This window comes from Theropithecus gelada, chromosome 2 (genome assembly GCF_003255815.1).
Source record: "Theropithecus gelada isolate Dixy chromosome 2, Tgel_1.0, whole genome shotgun sequence".
NCBI lineage: Eukaryota > Metazoa > Chordata > Mammalia > Primates > Cercopithecidae > Theropithecus > Theropithecus gelada.
In genome coordinates this window covers 49,529,817-49,549,460 of record NC_037669.1, presented here as the reverse complement: position 1 = coordinate 49,549,460, position 19,644 = coordinate 49,529,817, and the positions used below count along the sequence as shown (strand labels likewise).

The following is a 19,644-nucleotide window of genomic DNA, read 5'->3' as shown; positions in this document are numbered from 1 at the left end:
GGTGCCTGTAATCCCAGCTACTTGAGAGGCAGAGGCAGGAGAATTGCTTGAACCCAGGAGGCAGAGGTTGCAGTGAGCTGAGATTGTGCCACTGCACTCCAGCCTGGGTGGCAGGGGGAGACCCTGTCTCTAAATAAATAAATAAATAAATAGTTAATTGGGAAATTTTATAAACTGTTCAACAGTTACTATTCATATTCATTTGAGCCTCTGTAAGACATACAGAAGAAAAGAAGGGTGTCCCTATACAACTTTGAGATTATTGAATTTCTTTTGTGCTTGCATTCTGTCAGCAGTTTTATAGAGTTAATTATTGCAACATCACTATTGGTATTTTTGCCACAGCATTTGACCTTGGTAGCCTTAAAGATTTTCTGTTGGCCTACAGAAAATTTTAGCAGCCTTCAAAACCTTAACTAGTTTCTTAGTGCTGCTATTACGCAGATGATAGCTACAAGTGTAAGTACCATATTACATTTTATAATCAGTACAGTAGATTGTTTTTCAAAATTCTTGCCTTAAAACTTGATGTTTAAAGCTCAATTTAGGTTTCTTTAGGGCTGCTTGCTAAGTGAGGCTATGTGCTGGTATGATTAAGGTAAGTTTTGCCTTTGAAAAATCCCAGAATTTATTACTATTTTGTTGCTTATTCTTTGTAGCTGTGAAGATAGTCTTGGCATGGAAATTAACACCTTACTCTCAGCTTTTCCCAGGAAATGCTAACATTTCCTTGTAATCAATCATCATTTTGAATTATTTGAAAATAAATGGTTTGGCCGGGTGCAGTGGCTCATACCTGCAATCTCAGCCCTTTGGGAGGCTAAGGTGGTTGGATCATTTGAGGTCAGGAATTTGAGACCAGCCTGGCCAACATGGTGAAACCCTATCTCTCTAAAAATACAAAAATTAGCCATGTATGGTGGCACGCACCTGTAATCCCAGCTACTCTGGAGGCTGAGGCAGGAGAATTGCCTGAACCCAGGAGGCAGAGGCTGTAGTGAGCCGAGATTGTGCCACTGCACTCCAGTCTGGGTGACAGAGCAAGACTCTGTCTCAAAAAAACAAAAACAAAAATAAATTGTTTTATAAATGCTTGTGAAATCTCAAATGAATTTACTGACATTCAAAATGTACCACATTCTCTATTTTTTAAAGCAGCAACCAGTTGGCCAGTTGATTAGTTTATAATAGGGCCCAAATAAGTAGATTTGCTGAGTAATAAATTCCTAGTACCTGTGCATATGAGACAAGTAGAATGATCCTCAACCTTGACATCATTTCTTTATTCTTGCTGTCTTTTAATCTCATGGGATAAACATATTTTATACATTTTACTTCAAACAACAACAACAAAGGTCAGTTATATTAGCAAATGTGCAAATAGAGGAAAAAGTAAACTACTTTTTCAGTACTGTTCTGCTGCTTTCACACCCTCCCATCTTCTCAGGATCTAAATAGCCCAGTGCAAGAAGAGACGAGTTGATATACACTGATAGGGGATTATTTTGGTTACATTAGCCCTTTTCCTCTGAGGAACTCTATTGCAGATTAGAAATAAAATTCAGTAACTATTAGCCAGCCAGCCAAACTCATGAGGAATGATGAAATAATTACTATTATTTTAAAAAATCAGAGTAACATTGTATTATATGTTTATTTCATATTTGTTTAGAAGGGGATAATTAAATATATACACTATTGGCAAAATTTTTGCCCACAAGGAGCCCCAGAAAACTGCACCAGAGGCTAAGACAGTCATTGATCTAATAAGGGCAAGGGTTTCTTTCTTGGCTCTCCCAAAGGGATAGAGATGAACAAAAGCAATGCACAATCAGGAAAAGGGTAACAGGCCACAGTGGAATGGCTAGATTTCAGTAGAGCCACAAAGAATTTGTGTGAAAGGCAATGAAACTTCCATTCTCATGGTTGTTACTCATTTGCCTAATTTAGGAACAAACAATTTTGTGGCATTTAGAAAGTAGGAAGGTACTAGAGAGAGACAAATATCTTTATCCGTGTCTCCCTGTTTATGCTCCTCAGTTATGAAGAGGTTAGGCGATGGAATCATGGGCATGAAAGAATATGGACAGTGGAGCCACAGTGACAGTGCCCATATAATATTTGAAGAAAGTCTTCTGAGAGTAGTCATCAGGAAGAAAACTTTAGTGAGTTTGCATTCCTGTTCCGCTAAACTCTAGTAGCCTTGAGTTCACAGGGAACTCTTTTTATCCAGCTAATTTATGGCTCCCTAGATTGCCACTTGGTGGCAGCAAGTCCACATATTCCCAGAACAGGAGCACCATGGTGCTTCATTGGTAGTGGCTTAAATTGTTGAAAGTAGTTGGTAGTGTAGGGAGTTTTAAAGTCCTTTAAACAAAAAGTTGAAGAAAAATATGGAAATAACCTCCTACATCATATTTTGCATTCTCTAGCAGCTTGTGTGCATGTATATAATTTGTTTTATATATTTGCACAAATGCAGTACAAAAATAAACACTTTCTATTAGGAAAAATCTCATCATCTCCCATCCCCCCTCCTTTTTTATTTTGCATGTGATTTTAGTAACCATGGCAGTTGCGTTGATTTTACATCTTAGTTTCAGCTTCCTTTTAATTTCTTGCATTTAATACTGGTATATGGTTGCTGTTTGACCTTTCTTTTTCTCTACTTTTCTCTCATACCCAGTTACTTTGCTTTTGAGTTTGTATGGATATATGGGAAGCTTCTGTCAGGGATGACACTATAGAGAAAGGGATTTCTTTGAATCTCCTTTCTTGATAGCTGGTACTGAGCAAAGCTCTAGTCTCTGATTCTGATTCTGTCTGAACCATTCACTCATATGGTGCCAGAAAGGTCATTTGTGCTTTAGCAGAGAATTCAACTTACAGGATTTTAATTTCCATTCTCTTCTCAAAAGAGCAAACCTGTCATCTCTAGTTACCAGTGAACTTGATGAATATGAATGGTAACACAGACTCTGTTTTCCATTAAAATCCACATATAGTTAGGTTGGGATATCCACTTCTCACTGTTGTTCTTTGACTATACTGAGTTTCAGCCTGTGAATAATTAACTGGTTATGAATGAGAGGGATTAAATTGCCTCAGCTAGAGTAAACCTGTTTGATGGTCTGTTCTCTTGATTTCCCAAGCAATGGCTGTTATGTCAACTACCATTATAGTGTCCATTCCAAGATATGGCTCCTCTAATATCTAATTCTGTATATATTGAATCTTGTAGGGATTTTTGTTTTTGAACATTGCTATTTTAATTTCCTATGTACTTGTTCTGGACTTTTTCTCTCATTCTAAAAAATAATCATTACTCACTATCTAGAAAACTGTCTTTTAATCTTCTGATTAAAGATTGCTTAATGATAGTGCCTATTTGTTTGGCCAGTAGCATGCTTTTCTTTGTTTAATACTGGAGTTTCTGCATGGATTTATAATATAAGTTTTTTTTTTTTTTTTTTTTTTTAATATTAGATAGGCATGAAGCCTTCGTCTCACAGCTGCATGCGTAGTCACTGTTGAAGCAAATGCCTACCTAATTTGACACTCTTGGTGTGTTTAAAAAATTTTTTTGAGTTTGCAAATAAGCATATTAAGTCTACTGATGGAGCCTTCGGGCAGTGAACAGTTATTTGAGGACCCTGATCCTGGAGGCAAATCCCAAGATGCAGAGGCCAGAAAGCAGACAGAATCAGAACAGAAATTGTCTAAAATGACCCACAATGCTTTGGAGAACATTAACGTGATTGGCCAAGGCTTGAAGCATCTCTTCCAGCACCAGCGCAGGAGGTCATCAGTGTCTCCACATGATGTGCAGCAAATTCAGGCAGATCCAGAACCTGAAATGGATCTGGAAAACCAGAACGCATGTGCTGAGATTGATGGTGTCCCCACCCACCCCACAGCTCTGAATCGTGTCCTGCAGCAGATTCGAGTGCCACCCAAGATGAAGAGAGGGACAAGCTTGCATAGTAGGCGGGGCAAGCCAGAGGCCCCAAAGGGAAGTCCCCAAATCAACAGGAAGTCTGGTCAGGAGATGACAGCTGTTATGCAGTCAGGCCGACCCAGGTCTTCATCCACAACTGATGCCCCTACCAGCTCTGCTATGATGGAAATAGCTTGTGCTGCTGCTGCTGCTGCTGCTGCATGTCTACCAGGAGAGGAGGGAACTGCGGAGCGGGTAAGTTTGTTAGATTTTGTTTTTCTGTTAACTTACTGTTTTTTCGTACCTAGGACTCTCCAGACTTTCCTTTGGTAACTAAAAAGATATCTCAGCAAATACCTTAAAGTTGTGGTAAAAGCATTTTTTTCCCATTTCAAATGGGCAAATAATAATTATAGCTAATGAATGAATGCTTAGAATTATATTCCTATTTCCTTCCTAACATATTGCTGTATTTTATCCTTTCGTTAAAACCTTAAGTATATTTCATGTATTCTTGCTGTATATTTATTTAAGAGGGTCAGTTTTATGGTGGAGGAATAAAGACGCTTTGTTTCTTATTGTTTTGATTTTGCACATGGAAATGGCTTTATTACATTAATGAATGTAGTGAATAAAGTTCTAGAATCTGAGTTTGTCTATGCTTACCATAGAAGTACACTAAGTTGGTTATAATTTTCATATACTTTGTAGTACATCAACAGCATTCATTATACATTTTGTATGCCACAGTAGAGCATATACATTATTATAGTGTACTATTAATAAAGAGATTGTTTTGGGTTTACCCAAAACCAGGCATATTAAATCTAGGAGAAACTTTTTCCGTATAACTCTCAGTTATGGTTAGTTGAGGCACATAGAATAAATAGTCCTGCTAGGGTTTGAAAACTCAGGTAAACGTAGCCATGCAGGTAGTGACAACGAGTGAACTTCAGTGTTATGGAGCCTGGACAAACTGAGGAGTTCCTGATTTAGGAAATCTGGAGTAGCCAGATTTAGGAAAAGCAGTGTATATTAGGCTGCAATGAGGGGAGCTTTTTGGATCACTTATAGTAAGGGCAGAAGGAAAGGGAAATTTTTGTAATGCCTGGCTGTACCTGGAAGATAGAGAAAAGTGGAAGAAGTTTGAGGGAGATGTATGTGTTCAAATAAAAAGATTTTTAAGTTTGAATTAGTTGAACTTATTATAAGCAACACTAGTAAGGCAGGTGTACTCTTCTCCCAGTGGGGAAGAAATGAAGCGGGGAAAAGGATAATTCCTGTTGTTTACCACCAGGTGGTGCCCTCGGCAAGGATTGGTAGGTGGAAGTGAGGGGATGGATGCCTGACAGGACATTGATTAACCCAGGCTGAAAATTTAATTAGTACAGGAAGTCATTAGGATATGGGCTAACTTGAGCACAGTGACTATTAAATAGTGATAGTGCTCTTATAAATATTGAGCTGAATTGATAATTGTGGAAGTGGAATGGACAATAGAAGAACAGGTAGGATTTGATAACAATGTTAGAATAAAAAATTTTAAAATCTGAAGTTTGCTTGGGAGAATCAGAAGATACTGTCCATTTCCACTAAACAGTTGAAAAATTGTATTTTTTAAAGAAAACCATTTAGTTTCAGTTGGGTGGCTGACACCTACTATCAAGAGAATGTCTTATAATAATTATAGAAGACATTAATGTATTTCCAGTTCCTTTAATAATATAGAACTGGAAAAGTGGGCATAAGTTAGAGATGAAGATGTATTTTGGCTTTCTAATTGTTCTCCCTTAAAGATGCTTTACATAGCAAAACTTGATTGCCAAAGCAAGTAACTTACAGGTTTATTGACCCTACTTCTGAAGGCCAGAATGTTTATGGCTACGTCCTTTCCCCCAATACTGAGTTTCCTTTAATATAAATATGTATTCATTGGCCTCAAAGATATTTTTATTATCCTTAATGATCTCATGTGGGCATCAAATACAGTTCTTGTAAGAGTAAAAGTGAAGGTACAGATAAGCTAAGTGTTCCCAACCTTGGTAAATTTTTTATGCAAAGTGTAATATCATAGGGATGCTTCTTAAAGTTTGTTTTTGTTTGGTTGGTTGGTTGGGTTTTTTTGTTTTTTTTGTTTTTTTTGACACAGAGTCGTGCCCTGTCACCCAGGCTGGAGGGCAGTGGCATGATCTCTGCTCACTGCAACCTCTACCTCCCAGGTTCAAGTGATCCACCTTCCTCAGCCTCCCAAAGTGCTGGGATTACAGGCATGAGCCACCTCGCCCAGCCAAATTGTTTGTTTGTTTTTTTAAGTCTGAGTTACTTTCTTTCTGTTCAGAGCCCTTTATGATGAAGGCTCCACATAATGGAGAGCAGAGTTCGCTCTTTAACCTCTTTTTCCTTTATACAACAAAATGGTCACAAGCTTTAGGGTAATCAGACTCCTAAAGGCATATAGTGTGTGACCTAATTTCTGCTTTCCCCTTTTGTTCATCAGAGTTGGGTACTTTATCAATAACTTTGAATCTTAGGAGTAGAGGAGGAGATTTTTAGTATCCAAAGTCCACTACTCTTTGGTTTATCCAGAACACTGATATAAGGTCTTGCTTCCAAAGAGTCATAGATAGATAGATAGACAGAGGGATAGGCCAAGATTGTGTTTTGTGTAAGGTAATTACTAGAGCAGACTGTTTTTGTTTTTGTTTTTTTTTCCAGGGATCTCGGTACAGCATTTTTTCTCAAGAGAGGCAACTTTGGCAAGTTAGCACAATGTTGAGCTAAGTAGGTGTTTGTTAAAAAATCGACCTATTTTGATGTTATATTATCATAGCCTATGATCCTGTTGGTCAATGTGAGCAGGCTAGATTTTATTTTTGAACTTTTGTACTTCAGGGTCACAATTAATATACGTTATGCGTTAATATGTGTCTCTCACTTCGTATATACATCGACTTTGAGAATATGTTCCTAAACAAAATTTTAAATATATAAAATGTTATTTTTGTTTTATTTTGTTTGAGATGGAGTTTCACTCTTGTTGCCCAGGCTGGAGTGCAGTGGTATGATCTCTGCTCACTTCCACTTCCACCTCCCAGGTTCAAGCAATTCTCCTGCCTCAGCTTCCTGAGTAGCTGAGATTACAGGCACACATCACCATGCCTGGCTAATTTTTGTATTTTTAGTAGAGATGGGATCTCACCATGTTTGTCAGGCTGGTCTTGAACTCTTGACCTCAAATGATCCACCTGCCTCAGCCTCTCAAAGTGCTGGGATTACAGGCATGAGCCACTGCACTGGCCTAAAATGTTTTATTTTAAAAATAAAAGTATGGCAAATCTTTTTATTTTGTCATAGTAACATCTTATTGGGATAAGAAACCCTGACTCAGATTTCAAAATTGTAATAATGAGGAAGCTAAGAATTCAGAAATCTTGAGTTGCAAAATGAGTCCCTTGCACCACAAATGATTTCTAGTCAATAGATCACTGGCTGCTGCCAAGTGACTACCAGACTCATAGATTGTTAGGCCTATTAAGCTACTTTGATTAATTCTAATCAAACTCCTGATTTTACAGGTCCAGAGATATTAAAAACCTGCCTGAAGTTATACAGTTAATTATGAGTGATGCCAGGACCAGATCCCTGGGTTCCCTGTTGTTCTGTGTTCAGCATTCTTGCCTCTTTACCTGGTTGAGCAGGCTAGAGAATTGAAGAATGCCAGAGAGTTGAAGAACACCAGTTCTTTTAAGCAGGAAATAAGAAAAGGGGAAAGGAAAGTTTTTCCTTTTTTCAAAGATTGGTTGCTAGATCAGCTTGTTTGAATGAAGGCAGAAATCTAAGAGCAGTGACGAAGACTGATTTCATCACTACCTCTGTTTGTTTTCTTATGTTATTACGTATTTTTTTGAGTTGGGGTTGGAGTCTCGCTCTAATGCCCAGGCTAGAGTGCAGTGGTGCAATCATGGCTTGTTGCATTCTCAAACTTACGGGCTCAAGGGATTTTCCCACCTCAGCCTCTTGAGTAGCTAGGACTATAGGCATGCGCCACCATGCCTGCCTCTTATGTTACTACTTTTAAACAACTTTTGCCATCATTTCCAGATGGGTAACAATGGATATCAAATACTGAAATGATTCCCTGCAGTTATTTTAATCCTATTCATCATTAAAATATGAGCAGTGACATCCTGGATTCTAAGATGTCTAAACAAAATAATAACAAAATAGTTATTTACAGTGCCTAAAAAATAAGGCCTCATAAATATATATAAATATATGTATTTATATTTGAGACAGAGTCTCACTCTGTCACCCAGGCTGGAGTGTAGTGGTGTGATCACAGCTAACTGCAGCCTCGACCTCCCAGGCGCAAGTGACCACCCACCTCAGCCTCTTCAAGTAACTGGGACCACAGGTGGGTGCCACTGCACCCAGCTAATTTTTGTATTTTTTTGTAGAGGAGTTTTGCGGTGTTGCCCAGGCTGGTCTTGAACTCCTGGGCTCAAGTCATCCACCCGCCTCAGCCTCCCAAAGTGCTGGGATTACAGGTGTGAGCCACTGCATTTGGCCAAGGACTCTTATATTTAGTGAGATGGCTGGTTAAATAGTCTTCATGGAGTTATTTCTGTATTGTGAGGTTGAGGGTGGGGTGGAAAATAGGGCCCATTAAAGTTTCTTATTAACGACATAAAATGTTGCAGAGTTGTAGTAAGAAAGAGTGATGATGATGAGAGCCAGCCGTCTGTTATCTTACTGCCTTAAGACACCAAGAAACCTGCCCTGGAAATGCTGAATTTTAATAAACTCATAAAATGAACTTTAATTGGAAATCTTTTCCATGTAGTTGATAGTATTCTTTGCAAGAATTTTGTTGAAGTGAATTTGTTTTGATACCATTATATCAGATCATTCTTAACAAATATTTAAGTGTCTAATATATGTAAGACTCTTTCCATGTATACTTTGCAGTTTAATTTGCATGTGAGTGTTTTGGGGCAGGTCGATATCTTAAAAAAAAAAAAAAAAAAGTGAAGTAATTAGTGCTTAGGGAAAAATTTAAAACCTGCCTAAGACCAGAGAGCTAGTACATGGCTGAGTCTAAGCTCTTTGCACATCTACACATCTACATCTACATCTACACATCTACAGCACAGATGCCTCAATATTGATAGCTTTTATCATGTACTTAGTGTGGGGAGTGTAATATAAAGGCAGAGAATATAGATCTTAGAATGTTACAGGCTGTCAAAAAGTTGGTAATCTGCCAAGTAATTTTCCTAAAACGCATAAGAAAAAAACTTCAACAGTTGGTCTCAGTTGAAATTGAAGCAAGATTTAAGGCTTCATAATTAACTCTTAAAGTAGAAACTTAGATGAAAGAAAAAAGTGTTTCCCACTGCTTTCCTTATGTACTATCAAAAGGCCATAATGAAATTGCTGGAAGTTACCACGTCTTACTAAGCTCCAAACAGTGCTTAAAAGTAGGAAGTGAGAGGTAATTGGCTGGTTTATCTTTGCTTCCATGCAGTCTTACTGGCCTGTAATCTGGTGGTTAATAGCATTGATTGTTTTAAATTCTGTTGTTTGTTTTTTTCCTGCCAAGTTGCTATAACCATCTGGGAAGGGTAAGATAAGAGTGCTGGAGCATTGTCCTAAGAAAGTTCCACTTTTCCTTTTGAGCCTTCTTTAACACAAATCTCAGATTGGGAGAGATTTCTACAGTCATTTCATGTATAGCTCTCTAACATTCTCCCTAAATGGTTGTCTGACCTCTCAGAATCTCCCGAAGCAGCCTATTCTACTTGTGCCTCTGTTAGACAAATCTAATATATTAAGCTGAATCTGGTACCCTATATTTCTCCAGTTAGGGCCAATCAGAATATGTAATGCCTCTGCAGGCACGAATTGCCTTCACATTGTGTCTCTTCCTGAATAATCCCTTCTCCAGACTGATAATCCCTAGTCCTTGGGATATTCTTTTTTTTTTTTAATTTAACATTTTTTGATCCAGGCATTTTAAGTGTTTGGGATGCAGTAGTGAATCCTCACTACAAACAACTGTACTGTGAAGTATTACTGTCTCTATTTTTATAAGTGAAGAAACAAGATGAAGTTGGAATGACTTACCATGTTCACACAATTGGGAAGAAGTTTGTAATGGATATCAGAACCAAGTCTTTCTAGCTCTAGAGGTCATGCTTTTGACCACTGCTCTCTGCTACTGTAGGTCTTGCCAAGAATAATCTAGTAGCTGTTTTCAAGGCCTAAAGTAGATAGGTAAGGAGAAGGCTCATCTAAGGAATGGCATAAACACCTTCTAGGTAAGAGATTCTGAGGTTCCTTGGGGTATTAAATGAATCCCTGGGTTCCACTGGGAAACGACGTCAAGTAGATTCTTAGCTGGGTTTGGTGGCACACGCCATTAAATTTGTGGTTTCAACAATTCACTAAGGACCCCAATGTCCTTCAAAAATATGGAGTGCTTCACAAGTTTTTGTGTCATCCTCTTCAGAAGCTGTTATAATCTTCTTTGTATTCCAATTTTAGTATATGGGCTGCTGAAGCAAGCCCCAAGTTATTCATTCACATCATAATTTTGAGTACTTAGTCATACTGGTCCATCAACTCTAACTGTTCCCATTCTTCAGTATTCCCCTTAAATTCTAGTCTCCAGAACAGAACACAATGCCCAGATCTGATTACAGTAGTGAACGGACCTTTCCTAATTCTGAAGTATTATATGCTTATGTTCAACACAACTCCAGTTTGAAATTGTTTTTCCTTTTTGTGATCTGACTTACCTTTCATCTTTAATTTTTATTTGGCGAAAGTTGTAGAGTTTAATTCAGAGTAATTGAAATTTTTACAGGCAGTAAAATAATACAGATACTTAATCATTTTGAGACTGTTAGAAAAAAGACTTTTTCTAGAGAACTTAACCTCTAATTTCTAATATATTTACTTACAAGAAGGAGAACCCTTCACACCTGTAATCCCAGCACTTTGGGAGGCCGAGGCGAGCGGATCACCTGAGGTCAGGAGTTCGAGACCAGTCTGGCCAACATAGTGAAAGCCTGTCTCTACTAAAAATAAAAAAATGAGCCTGGTGTGGTGGTGCGCACCTGTAATCTCAGCTACTCGGGAGGCTGAGGCAGGAGAATCACTTGAACCCGGGAGGTGGAGGTTGCAGTGAGCTGAGATCGGGCCATTGCATTCTAGCCTGGGTGACAAAAAGAAAAAAGAAAGAAAAAGAATGAGAACCTTTGACATTCTACATTTTATTTCATTTCATCTTAGGCTAGTCAAGTGAACTGTTTGGCCTGGAGAAGGAACAAAGAAATCTGTAACTGGTTGTGATCAATTAGTTGTAAGCACTACTGCACTTGGACCAGCCTCAACTTCTGCCTTCTTTTAAATTGGTGTTAGAGATGAACCAAATGTCACCTACATCATTTCCCAACCCTGATACCATGTGCTTCAGCACCTAATTTTTCTTACTTTGTATTTGTAGTATTATTTATTTAATGTATAGCCATATTCTTCAGAATAATTAAGAGTAGTGGCATATTGAAGAATTCAGTCATTTATTAGCCCTTCAGATATCTTTATTTTTTAAATCAGTGCTCAGTTTGTTTTGCAAAAAGTTGTCTTTAAAACTTTTCTTTAAAAGTTTCTTTACAACTGATGTCTGCTGATCACAGAAATTTAAAGAAGTTTTGTATTTTTTTTTTTTCCTTCTTAAAAAATAATTCCCAGCCAGGTGCTGGGGCTCACACCTATGATCCCAGCACTTTGGGATGCTGAGGTGGGCGGATCACTTGATGTTGGGAGTTCGAGACCAGCTTGCCAACATGGTGAAACCCTATCTCCACTAGCAATATAAAAAAAGCCGGGTACGGTGGCTCACGCCTGTAATCCCAGCAATTTGGGAGGCCGAGGTGGGTGGATCACCTGAGGTCAGGAGTTCGAGACCAGCCTGGCCAACATGGCGAAACCCCGTCTCTACTAAAAATACAAAAATTAATCGGGCGTGGCACATGCCTGTGGTCCCTGCTACTCCAGAGGCTAAAGCAGGAGAATTGCTTGAACTTGGGAGGCAGAGGTTGCAGTGAGCCAAGATTGCGCCACTGCACTCCAACCTGGGTGACAGAGCAAGACTCCATCTCCAAAAACAAAAAAATAGCTGGGCATGGTGGTGCATGTCTGTAATTCCAGCTGCTTGGGAGGATGAGGCATGAGAATCACTTGAACCCAGGAAGTGGAGGTTGCAGTGAGCAGAGATCTCACCACTGCACTCCAGTCTGGGTGACAAAGTGAGACTCCATCTAAAAAAAAAAAAAAAATTCACAGCTTAATAGAAACTTCAGCCACTCTGAAAATCAAAATATGAAGATGTGGGATAGTCTCTAAGGGCCTAGGAGGAAGAAATTCTTGTTAGCAATTTATTTCCTTTTGGATAATAAGATAGTAAATATTCTTTTCTGTCAGATTTTTTGATTTGGTAATTTCATGATCTTAAAGTTCACAGATTTTATTAATTGATTGAGACAGGGTCTTTCTTTGTGGCCTAGGGTGGAGTGCAGTAGTGTGATCACAGCTCACTGCAGCCTTGACCTCCTGGGCTAAAGCAATCCTCCCACCTCAGCCTCACAAAATGCTAGAATTAGAGACGTGGGCCACCACACCCGGCCGACTCTTATGGGTGAAAAACAAAGATTTTTACTTTGGTCAATGACGTTGTTTTGGTTTTAAATGACAGTTGACACTGTGCCCCGGAAATGTGATTTAAATGTGCTTGCCTTTTTTTAAATTTAAATTTTATCTTTTAAAATTGATATATAATTTACATATTTTTGGGGGTACATGTGATCATTTAATACATTTATGTAACTTATAAAGATCAAATCAATGTAATTGGGATATCTGTCACCTTAAATATTTGTCTTGTCTTTTTCTTTTTTCTTTTTAGACAGGCTCTCGCTCTGTCGCCCAGGTTGGAGTGAAGTGGTGCAGTCGTAGCTCACTACCGCCTCAAATTCCTGGCCTCGTGCCTCACCCTCCCTTTTAGCTGGGACTACAGGTGTGCACCATCACACCTGGCTTATTTTTATTTTTATTTTTTGTAGAAATGGGGTCTTGGTATGTTGACCAGGCTGATCTCAAACTCCTGGGCTCAAGCAATCCTCCCATCTCAGCCTCCTAAAGTGTTGGGATTACAAGCATGAGCCATTATGCCTGGCCTTGTCTTTATGCTATAAACATTTGAATTGTTATCTTCTATAATCACCCTACTGATCTATCAAACATTAGGTCTTATTTTTTCTATCAGACCCCGTTTATTTGTACCCATTAATCAACCTCTCTCCTTCTCCCTCTCCTTTACCTTTCCCAGCCTCTGGTAACCACCGGGCTACTCTTTATTTTCATGAGATGCACTATTTTTTAGCTCCCACGTATGAATGACAACATGTGATATTTATCTTGCTTGGGTTATTTCACTTACAAAATGAGCTCCATTTCTATCCATGTTGCTGCAAATGAAAGGATTTCATTCTTCTTTATGGCTTTATAATATTTCATTGTGTTTGTGTACCACATTTTCTTTATTCATTTGTCCACTGATGAGCAGTTACATTGATTCCATGTTTTGGCTATTGTGAATAGCACTTGCAAATAAACATGGCAATGCAGATGTCTGTCTGATACCTTGATTTCTTTTCTTTTGGCTATATACCCAGTAGTAGAATTCCTGGGTTATATGGTAGTTCTATTTTTAATTTTTAAAGGAACCTCTGTGAAGGTTTCCATAGTGGCTGTTCTAAGTTACATTTCTACCAACAGTATACATCCCCTTTCTCCACATCCTCCCCAGCATGTTATTCCCTGTCTTTTTGATAAAAGCCATTCTAACTGGGGTGATGTGATGTCTCATTGTGGTTTTAATTTGCATTTCTCTAATGATTAGTGATATTGAGCATTTTTTCATATACCTGTTGGCCATTTGTGTGCCATCTTTTGAGAAATGACTATTCAGATCTTTTGCCCATTATAAAATTGGATTTGTTTTGCTATTGAGTTGTTTGAGTTCCTTATGTATTCTGGTTGTTAATCCCTTGTCAGATGGATAGTTTGTAAATATTTTCTCCCATTCTGTCGGTTGTCTTTTCACTTTGTTGTTTCCTTTGCTGTGCAGAAACTTTTTAGCATGATGTAATCCCATTTGTCTGTTTTTGCTTTGGTTACCTGTGCTTTTGAGGTCTTACACTGAAAATCCTTGTCCAGACCAATGTCCTGTAGCATTTCCCCAATGATTTCTTCTAGTAGTTTCATAGTTTCCAGTCTGAGATTTAAGTCTTTAATCCATTTTGATTTGATTTTTGTATATGTTCAGAGATAGGGGTGTAGTTCCATTCTTCTGCAGGTAGTTGTCCGTTTTCCCCAGCACTATTTATTAAAGAGACTATTCTTACCCCATTGTATGTTCTTGGGTTGGCTATAAATGTGTTGATTTATATCTGGGTTTTCCATTCTGTTCCACTGGTCTGTGTGTTTTTATGCCGGTACCATGCTAGTATGTTTACTATTGCTTTATAGTATGTTTTGAAGTCAGGTAGTGTGATGCCTCCCATTTTGCTCTTTTTGCTCAGAATTGCTTTGGCTATTCAATGTCTTCTGTGGTTCCATATAAATTTAAGAGTTTTTTTCTGTTGCTGTGAATGTTACTCATTTCTAGCTTTATTCCATTGTGGTCAGAAAAGTTAATATGATTTCTTTTTTTTTTTTTTAATTGTTGAGATTTGTTTAAGATATGGTCTCTTCTGGAGAATGTTCCCTTGTGGTGATGAAACGAATGTATATTCTGCAGCAGTTGGGTGAAATGTTCTATAAATGTCAGTTAGGTCTATTAAGTATAGTGTCTACTTTAACTTTAGTCTCTCTTCGTTGATTTTCTGTCTGGATGATCTGTCCATTACTGAGAATGAGGTGCTGACTTTCCCTACTAGTATTGTATTACAGTCTTATCAGTCTATCTCTCCCTTTAGATCTACTAATGTTTGCTTCATGTACTTGGGAGCTCTAATTTTGGGTACATAGATACTTATAATTGTTACATCGGCTTCATGAATTGACCAATTTATCTTTATATAGTGACCTACTTTGTCTCTTCCAATAGTCTTTGATTCGTAATCTAGTTTATCTGATATAAGTATAGCTACTCCTGCTCTTTTTTGTAATCCAGTTGCATAGACTATATTTTCCCCACCCCTTCACTTTCAGTGTATGTGTATCTTCATAGGAGAAGTGGATTTCTTGTAGGCAGCATATAGGTGGGTCTTATTTCTTTGTCTATTCAGCCACTTTATGCCTTTTAATTGGAGAATTGAGTCCATTTACATTCAGTGTTACTTTTGATAAGTAAGGGCTTAATACTGCCATTTTATTGCATATTCTGGTTGTTTTGTAACTCCTCTTTTCATCCCTTATTTACTATTATCTTTGTGGTTAAGTGATTTTCTCTGGTAGTATGTTTTAATTCATTGCTTTTTATTTTTAGTGAATCTGTTACAGGTTTTTGCATTTTGGTTACCGTGAGGCTTACAACAAACATAACAAGTTATTTTAAAGAGATGACAACTTGTGTTATATCACAAAGATTAGAAACAAAGATTCTGTCACTTTAAATAGGAATTCACAGGATGAATACTCAAAATTAAAACACTGCAGGAAAATCAGCCTGTGAGTGAAGATCTGGTTCAGGAGTACACTGGGAAATTGTTTGGCATCTTATCTAAACGTTATGCTCAGGTCTTCTCCTACTGTCTTTAGAAATTTGATGGTTTCTGATTGTCAAGCCATTTCCACATAGGAAATGCAAGGCTGTAACTCAACTCTTTGGGAGAATAAATATATAAATAGTTATTCCAACAATGGACTTTTATCACTTACCCTGCTTTATTATACAAAAAAGAAAAGAAATAAGGAAAAAGAACTTAAGGACAAGTTTAGAATGGATGAACAATTAAAGTGTTTATTATCACAGATGACTTAGTAAATATATTTTCAAATTGTTAAATTTCCTCTAACACATATAAGTACTATTTCATTAAGAATAATCTCTTCTTCAGTAGAAATGGAATAGCTCAATCTTTCTTTTTTTTAACTTTTATTTTAGGTTCAGGAGTACATGGGCAGGTTTGCTAAATAGGTAAACTGCATGTTGCAGGGGTTTGTTTTACAAATTATTTCATTACCTGGGTAGTAAGCATAGTACCCAATAGGTAGGTTTTCGATCCTCACCCTCCTTCCACTCTCCACCCTCAAGTAGGCCCTGGTGTCTGTTGTTCCCTTCTTTGTGTCCTTACTAAATGTTTAACTCCCTCTTAAAGGTGAGAACATGAGGTATATGGTTTTCTGTTCCTGTGTTAGTTTGCATAGGATAATGGCCTCCAGCTCCATACGGACATGATCTCATTATTTTTTATTGCTGCATAGTATTCTGTGGTGTATATGTACCACATTTTCTTTATCCAGTCTACCATTGATGGGCATTTAGGGTGATTCCATGTCTTTGCTATTGTGAATAGTGCTGCAGTGAACATACATGTGCATGTGTCTTTATGGAATAATTATTTATATTCCTTTGGGAATATACATAATAGGATTGCTGGGTTAAATGGTAATTCTGTTTTTTTTTTTTTTTTTTGAGACGGAGTCTCGCTCTGTCACCCAGGCTGGACTGCAGTGGCCGGATCTCAGCTCACTGCAAGCTCCGCCTCCCGGGTTCACGCCATTCTCCGGCCTCAGCCTCCCGAGTAGCTGGGACTACAGGCGCCCGCCACCTCACCCGGCTAGTTTTTTGTATTTCTTAATAGAGACGGGGTTTCACCGTGTTAGCCAGGATGGTCTCGATCTCCTGACCTCGTGATCCGCCCGTCTCGGCCTCCCAAAGTGCTGGGATTACAGGCTTGAGCCACCGCGCCCGGCCAATGGTAATTCTGTTTTAAGTTCTTTGAAAAATCGTCAGACTGCTTTCCACAATGGCTGAACTAATTTACATTCCCACTGGCAGTATGTAAGTGTTCTCTTTTCTCCACAACCTCATCAGCATCTGTTATTTTTTGACTTTTTAATAATAGACATTCTGACTGGTGTGAGATGGTATCTTATTGTGGTTTAGATCTACATTTCTCTAATGATTAGTGATGTTGAGTGTTTTTTCATAAGTCTTGCTGCATGAATGTTATCTTTTGAAAAGTGTCTGTTCATGTCCTTTGCCCACTTTTTAGTGAGGGTTGTCTGATTTAAGTTCCTTATAGATCTGAATATTAGACCTTTATCGGATGTGTAGTTTGCAAGTATTTACAAGTATTTTCTCTCCTTCCCTGGGCTGTTTACTCTTTGATAGTTTCTTCTGCTGTGCAGAAGCTCTTTAGTTTCACTGGTTCCAATTTGTTAATTTTTGGTTTTGTTGCAATCACTTTTAGCATCTTTGTTATGAAGTCTTTGCCAGGTCCTGTGTCCAGATGGTATTTCCTAGGTTATCTTCAAAGGTTTTTATAGTTTTTCATTTTAGATTTAAGTCTTAAATATGCCTCATCTTTTTAAGCTTAAAATTATCTCAACTTAAAAACAATAACCTTAGTGTCTCTACCTTTTCTTTTTTAGGGGGAGGTGGGATATTTGTTTTGTGAAATCCAGCAAGTGAAGATAAACCAGCAATAAATTTATAGCTTCTTCAATAAAATATCTTGAACTAGGGGTATTAAAAGTGAAATCTCAGTACGAGAGATTTGATTTGTGTGTTGTGGATGTGATTGTAGTCCTACAGAGTACTAGCTTAAGTTTCTTTGTTATAGTCGTGGTGTTTTTCTTTCCTCTTTTACATAATGCCGTTTTTTTCTCATTGGCTTTTTTTTTTTTTTTTGAGACAGTCTTGCTCTGTTGCCTAGGCTGGAGTGCGGTGACACGATCTCACTGCAACCTTCACCTCCCAGGTTCAAGTGATTCTCCTGCCTCAGCCTCCCGAGAAGCTGGGATTACAGGTGTGTGCCACCACGTCTAGCTAATTTTTGTATATTTAGTAGAGATGAAGTTTCACTGTGTTGGCCAGGCTGATCTTGATCTCCTCATCTCAGGTGATCTGCCCACCTCGGCTTCCCAAAGTGCTGGGATTACAGGAGTGAGCCACCGCGCCTGGCCTTTTCTCATTGTTAACACAAAGGTAAAAACCCTTCTGTACTAATGAATCTAAGAGTATCGAATAGTAAGAATCACCAAAACTTGATTTCTTTTTTTTTTTTTTTTTTTTTTTTTGAGGCAGAGTCTTGCTCTGTCACCCAGGCTGGAGTGCAGTGGCACAACCTGGGCTCACTGCAACCTCCGCCTACGGGGTTCAAGTGATTCTCCTTCCTGAGCCTCCCGAGTAGCTGGGATTACAGGCGCATGCCACCACACCCAGCTAATATTTGTATTTTTAGTAGAGACAGGGTTTCGCCATGTTGGCCAGGCTGGGCTCGAACCCCTGACCTCAGGTGATCTGCCCACCTCAGCCTCCCAAAGTGCTGGGATTACAGGCATGACCACTGCGCCTGGCCCAGAACTTGATTTCTTTTTTAAAAAATGCATAGTCTTGCATTTATTGAAGATTTGCTGAGAAAATTCTCATCTGAGGATCACTTTTCTCAAATGGTTGGACCCTAATCCCAGCACTTTGGGAGGCTGGTGTTGGAGGATCACTTGAGCCAGGAGTTCAAGACCATCCTGGGCAACATAGTGAGACCCCTGTCTCTACAAGGAAAAAAAAAAAATAGCCAGGTGTGATAGCACGCAAGTGTAATACAAACTACTTGGGAGACTGAGGCAGGAGGATCACTTGAGGCCAAGAGTTGAGGTTACAGGGAGCTATTGACTGTGCCACTACAGTCCAGTCTGGGCAACAGAGTGATATCCTATCTCTAAAAAGTTAAAAGTAAATAAAAAAATATATAAAATAAATGGCCTTGAAAGTGAGCATCCTAATTCTGATCTGTTTGTTTCTGAACATTTCTTTATAAGCTTAACAGTGGAATAGGGCATCAGAGTAACTGATCAGTATGACCTTCCCCATGTGGATGCTCTGAGGAATACGTTTTAGAATTTTAGTGATATAGAAGCTTATTAGAAGAATATCCACAGTCTTAGGGAGCATACTCTTGGTTTATTAATTTAAAAAACTCATATGTTAAGCAGCTGTGCAAATGCACATTTAAATAACCATTTTACCATAGGATAGGACTAGAATGCCTTAAACATTGTTTTCTGCCTTAAGCTCACCACAGGCTTTCCAATAACATTAAACTTGTTTTCAACAATTGTAGATGTTCAAGACACAGCTATACATTCTTCTAGGTGAAAGAACAGTGTCCAGGTTTTCTGCTCCATAGAATCGTTTTTTATAAAAATGCAAAAAACCTGAAGGAAACAATTTACCTAATTTTGTTGTTGTAAATGTGATTGCTTATGAGTTGAAACATTGCTTTGATAAGCTTCCTTCCGTATTCCTTGCGTGTCATACATTGTCTTTATATTATATAATTTGTGATGCGTTATACCATAGAATCAAATTCAGTTTAAGCAGATAAATACTTTTGAGATAAACATATTCTTCTTAGGAATGTTTGCCCATTGAGCTTTAAGATATAGGGTGAACTTGCTTAAGTTTCTGTGCA

General features: G+C 38.3%; 1 protein-coding gene and 1 non-coding gene across 13 annotated transcripts in view; one reads left to right on the top strand and one right to left on the bottom strand.

Moving 5' to 3' along the window:
• Positions 1–19,644, top strand: part of TMCC1 (transmembrane and coiled-coil domain family 1) — a 251,753-nt gene that overhangs the window by 66,908 nt on the left and 165,201 nt on the right. For 4 of the 12 annotated variants that reach the window (XM_025376295.1, XM_025376301.1, XM_025376297.1 and 1 more), the window contains one exon: positions 3,487–4,192. The exons of 3 other annotated variants lie outside the window; for them this stretch is intronic. In XM_025376295.1, the coding sequence (XP_025232080.1) occupies positions 3,617–4,192 (576 nt within the window). In that variant the 5' untranslated portion in view covers positions 3,487–3,616. The remainder of the gene's footprint in view (positions 1–3,486; positions 4,193–19,644) is intronic. 5 more of the 12 variants (XM_025376302.1, XM_025376304.1, XM_025376303.1 and 2 more) reach the window with 2 other exon arrangements.
• On the bottom strand, positions 10,405–10,507 carry LOC112619863. The gene has a single exon (XR_003118359.1). It is a non-coding gene; the product is annotated as a U6 spliceosomal RNA (small nuclear RNA).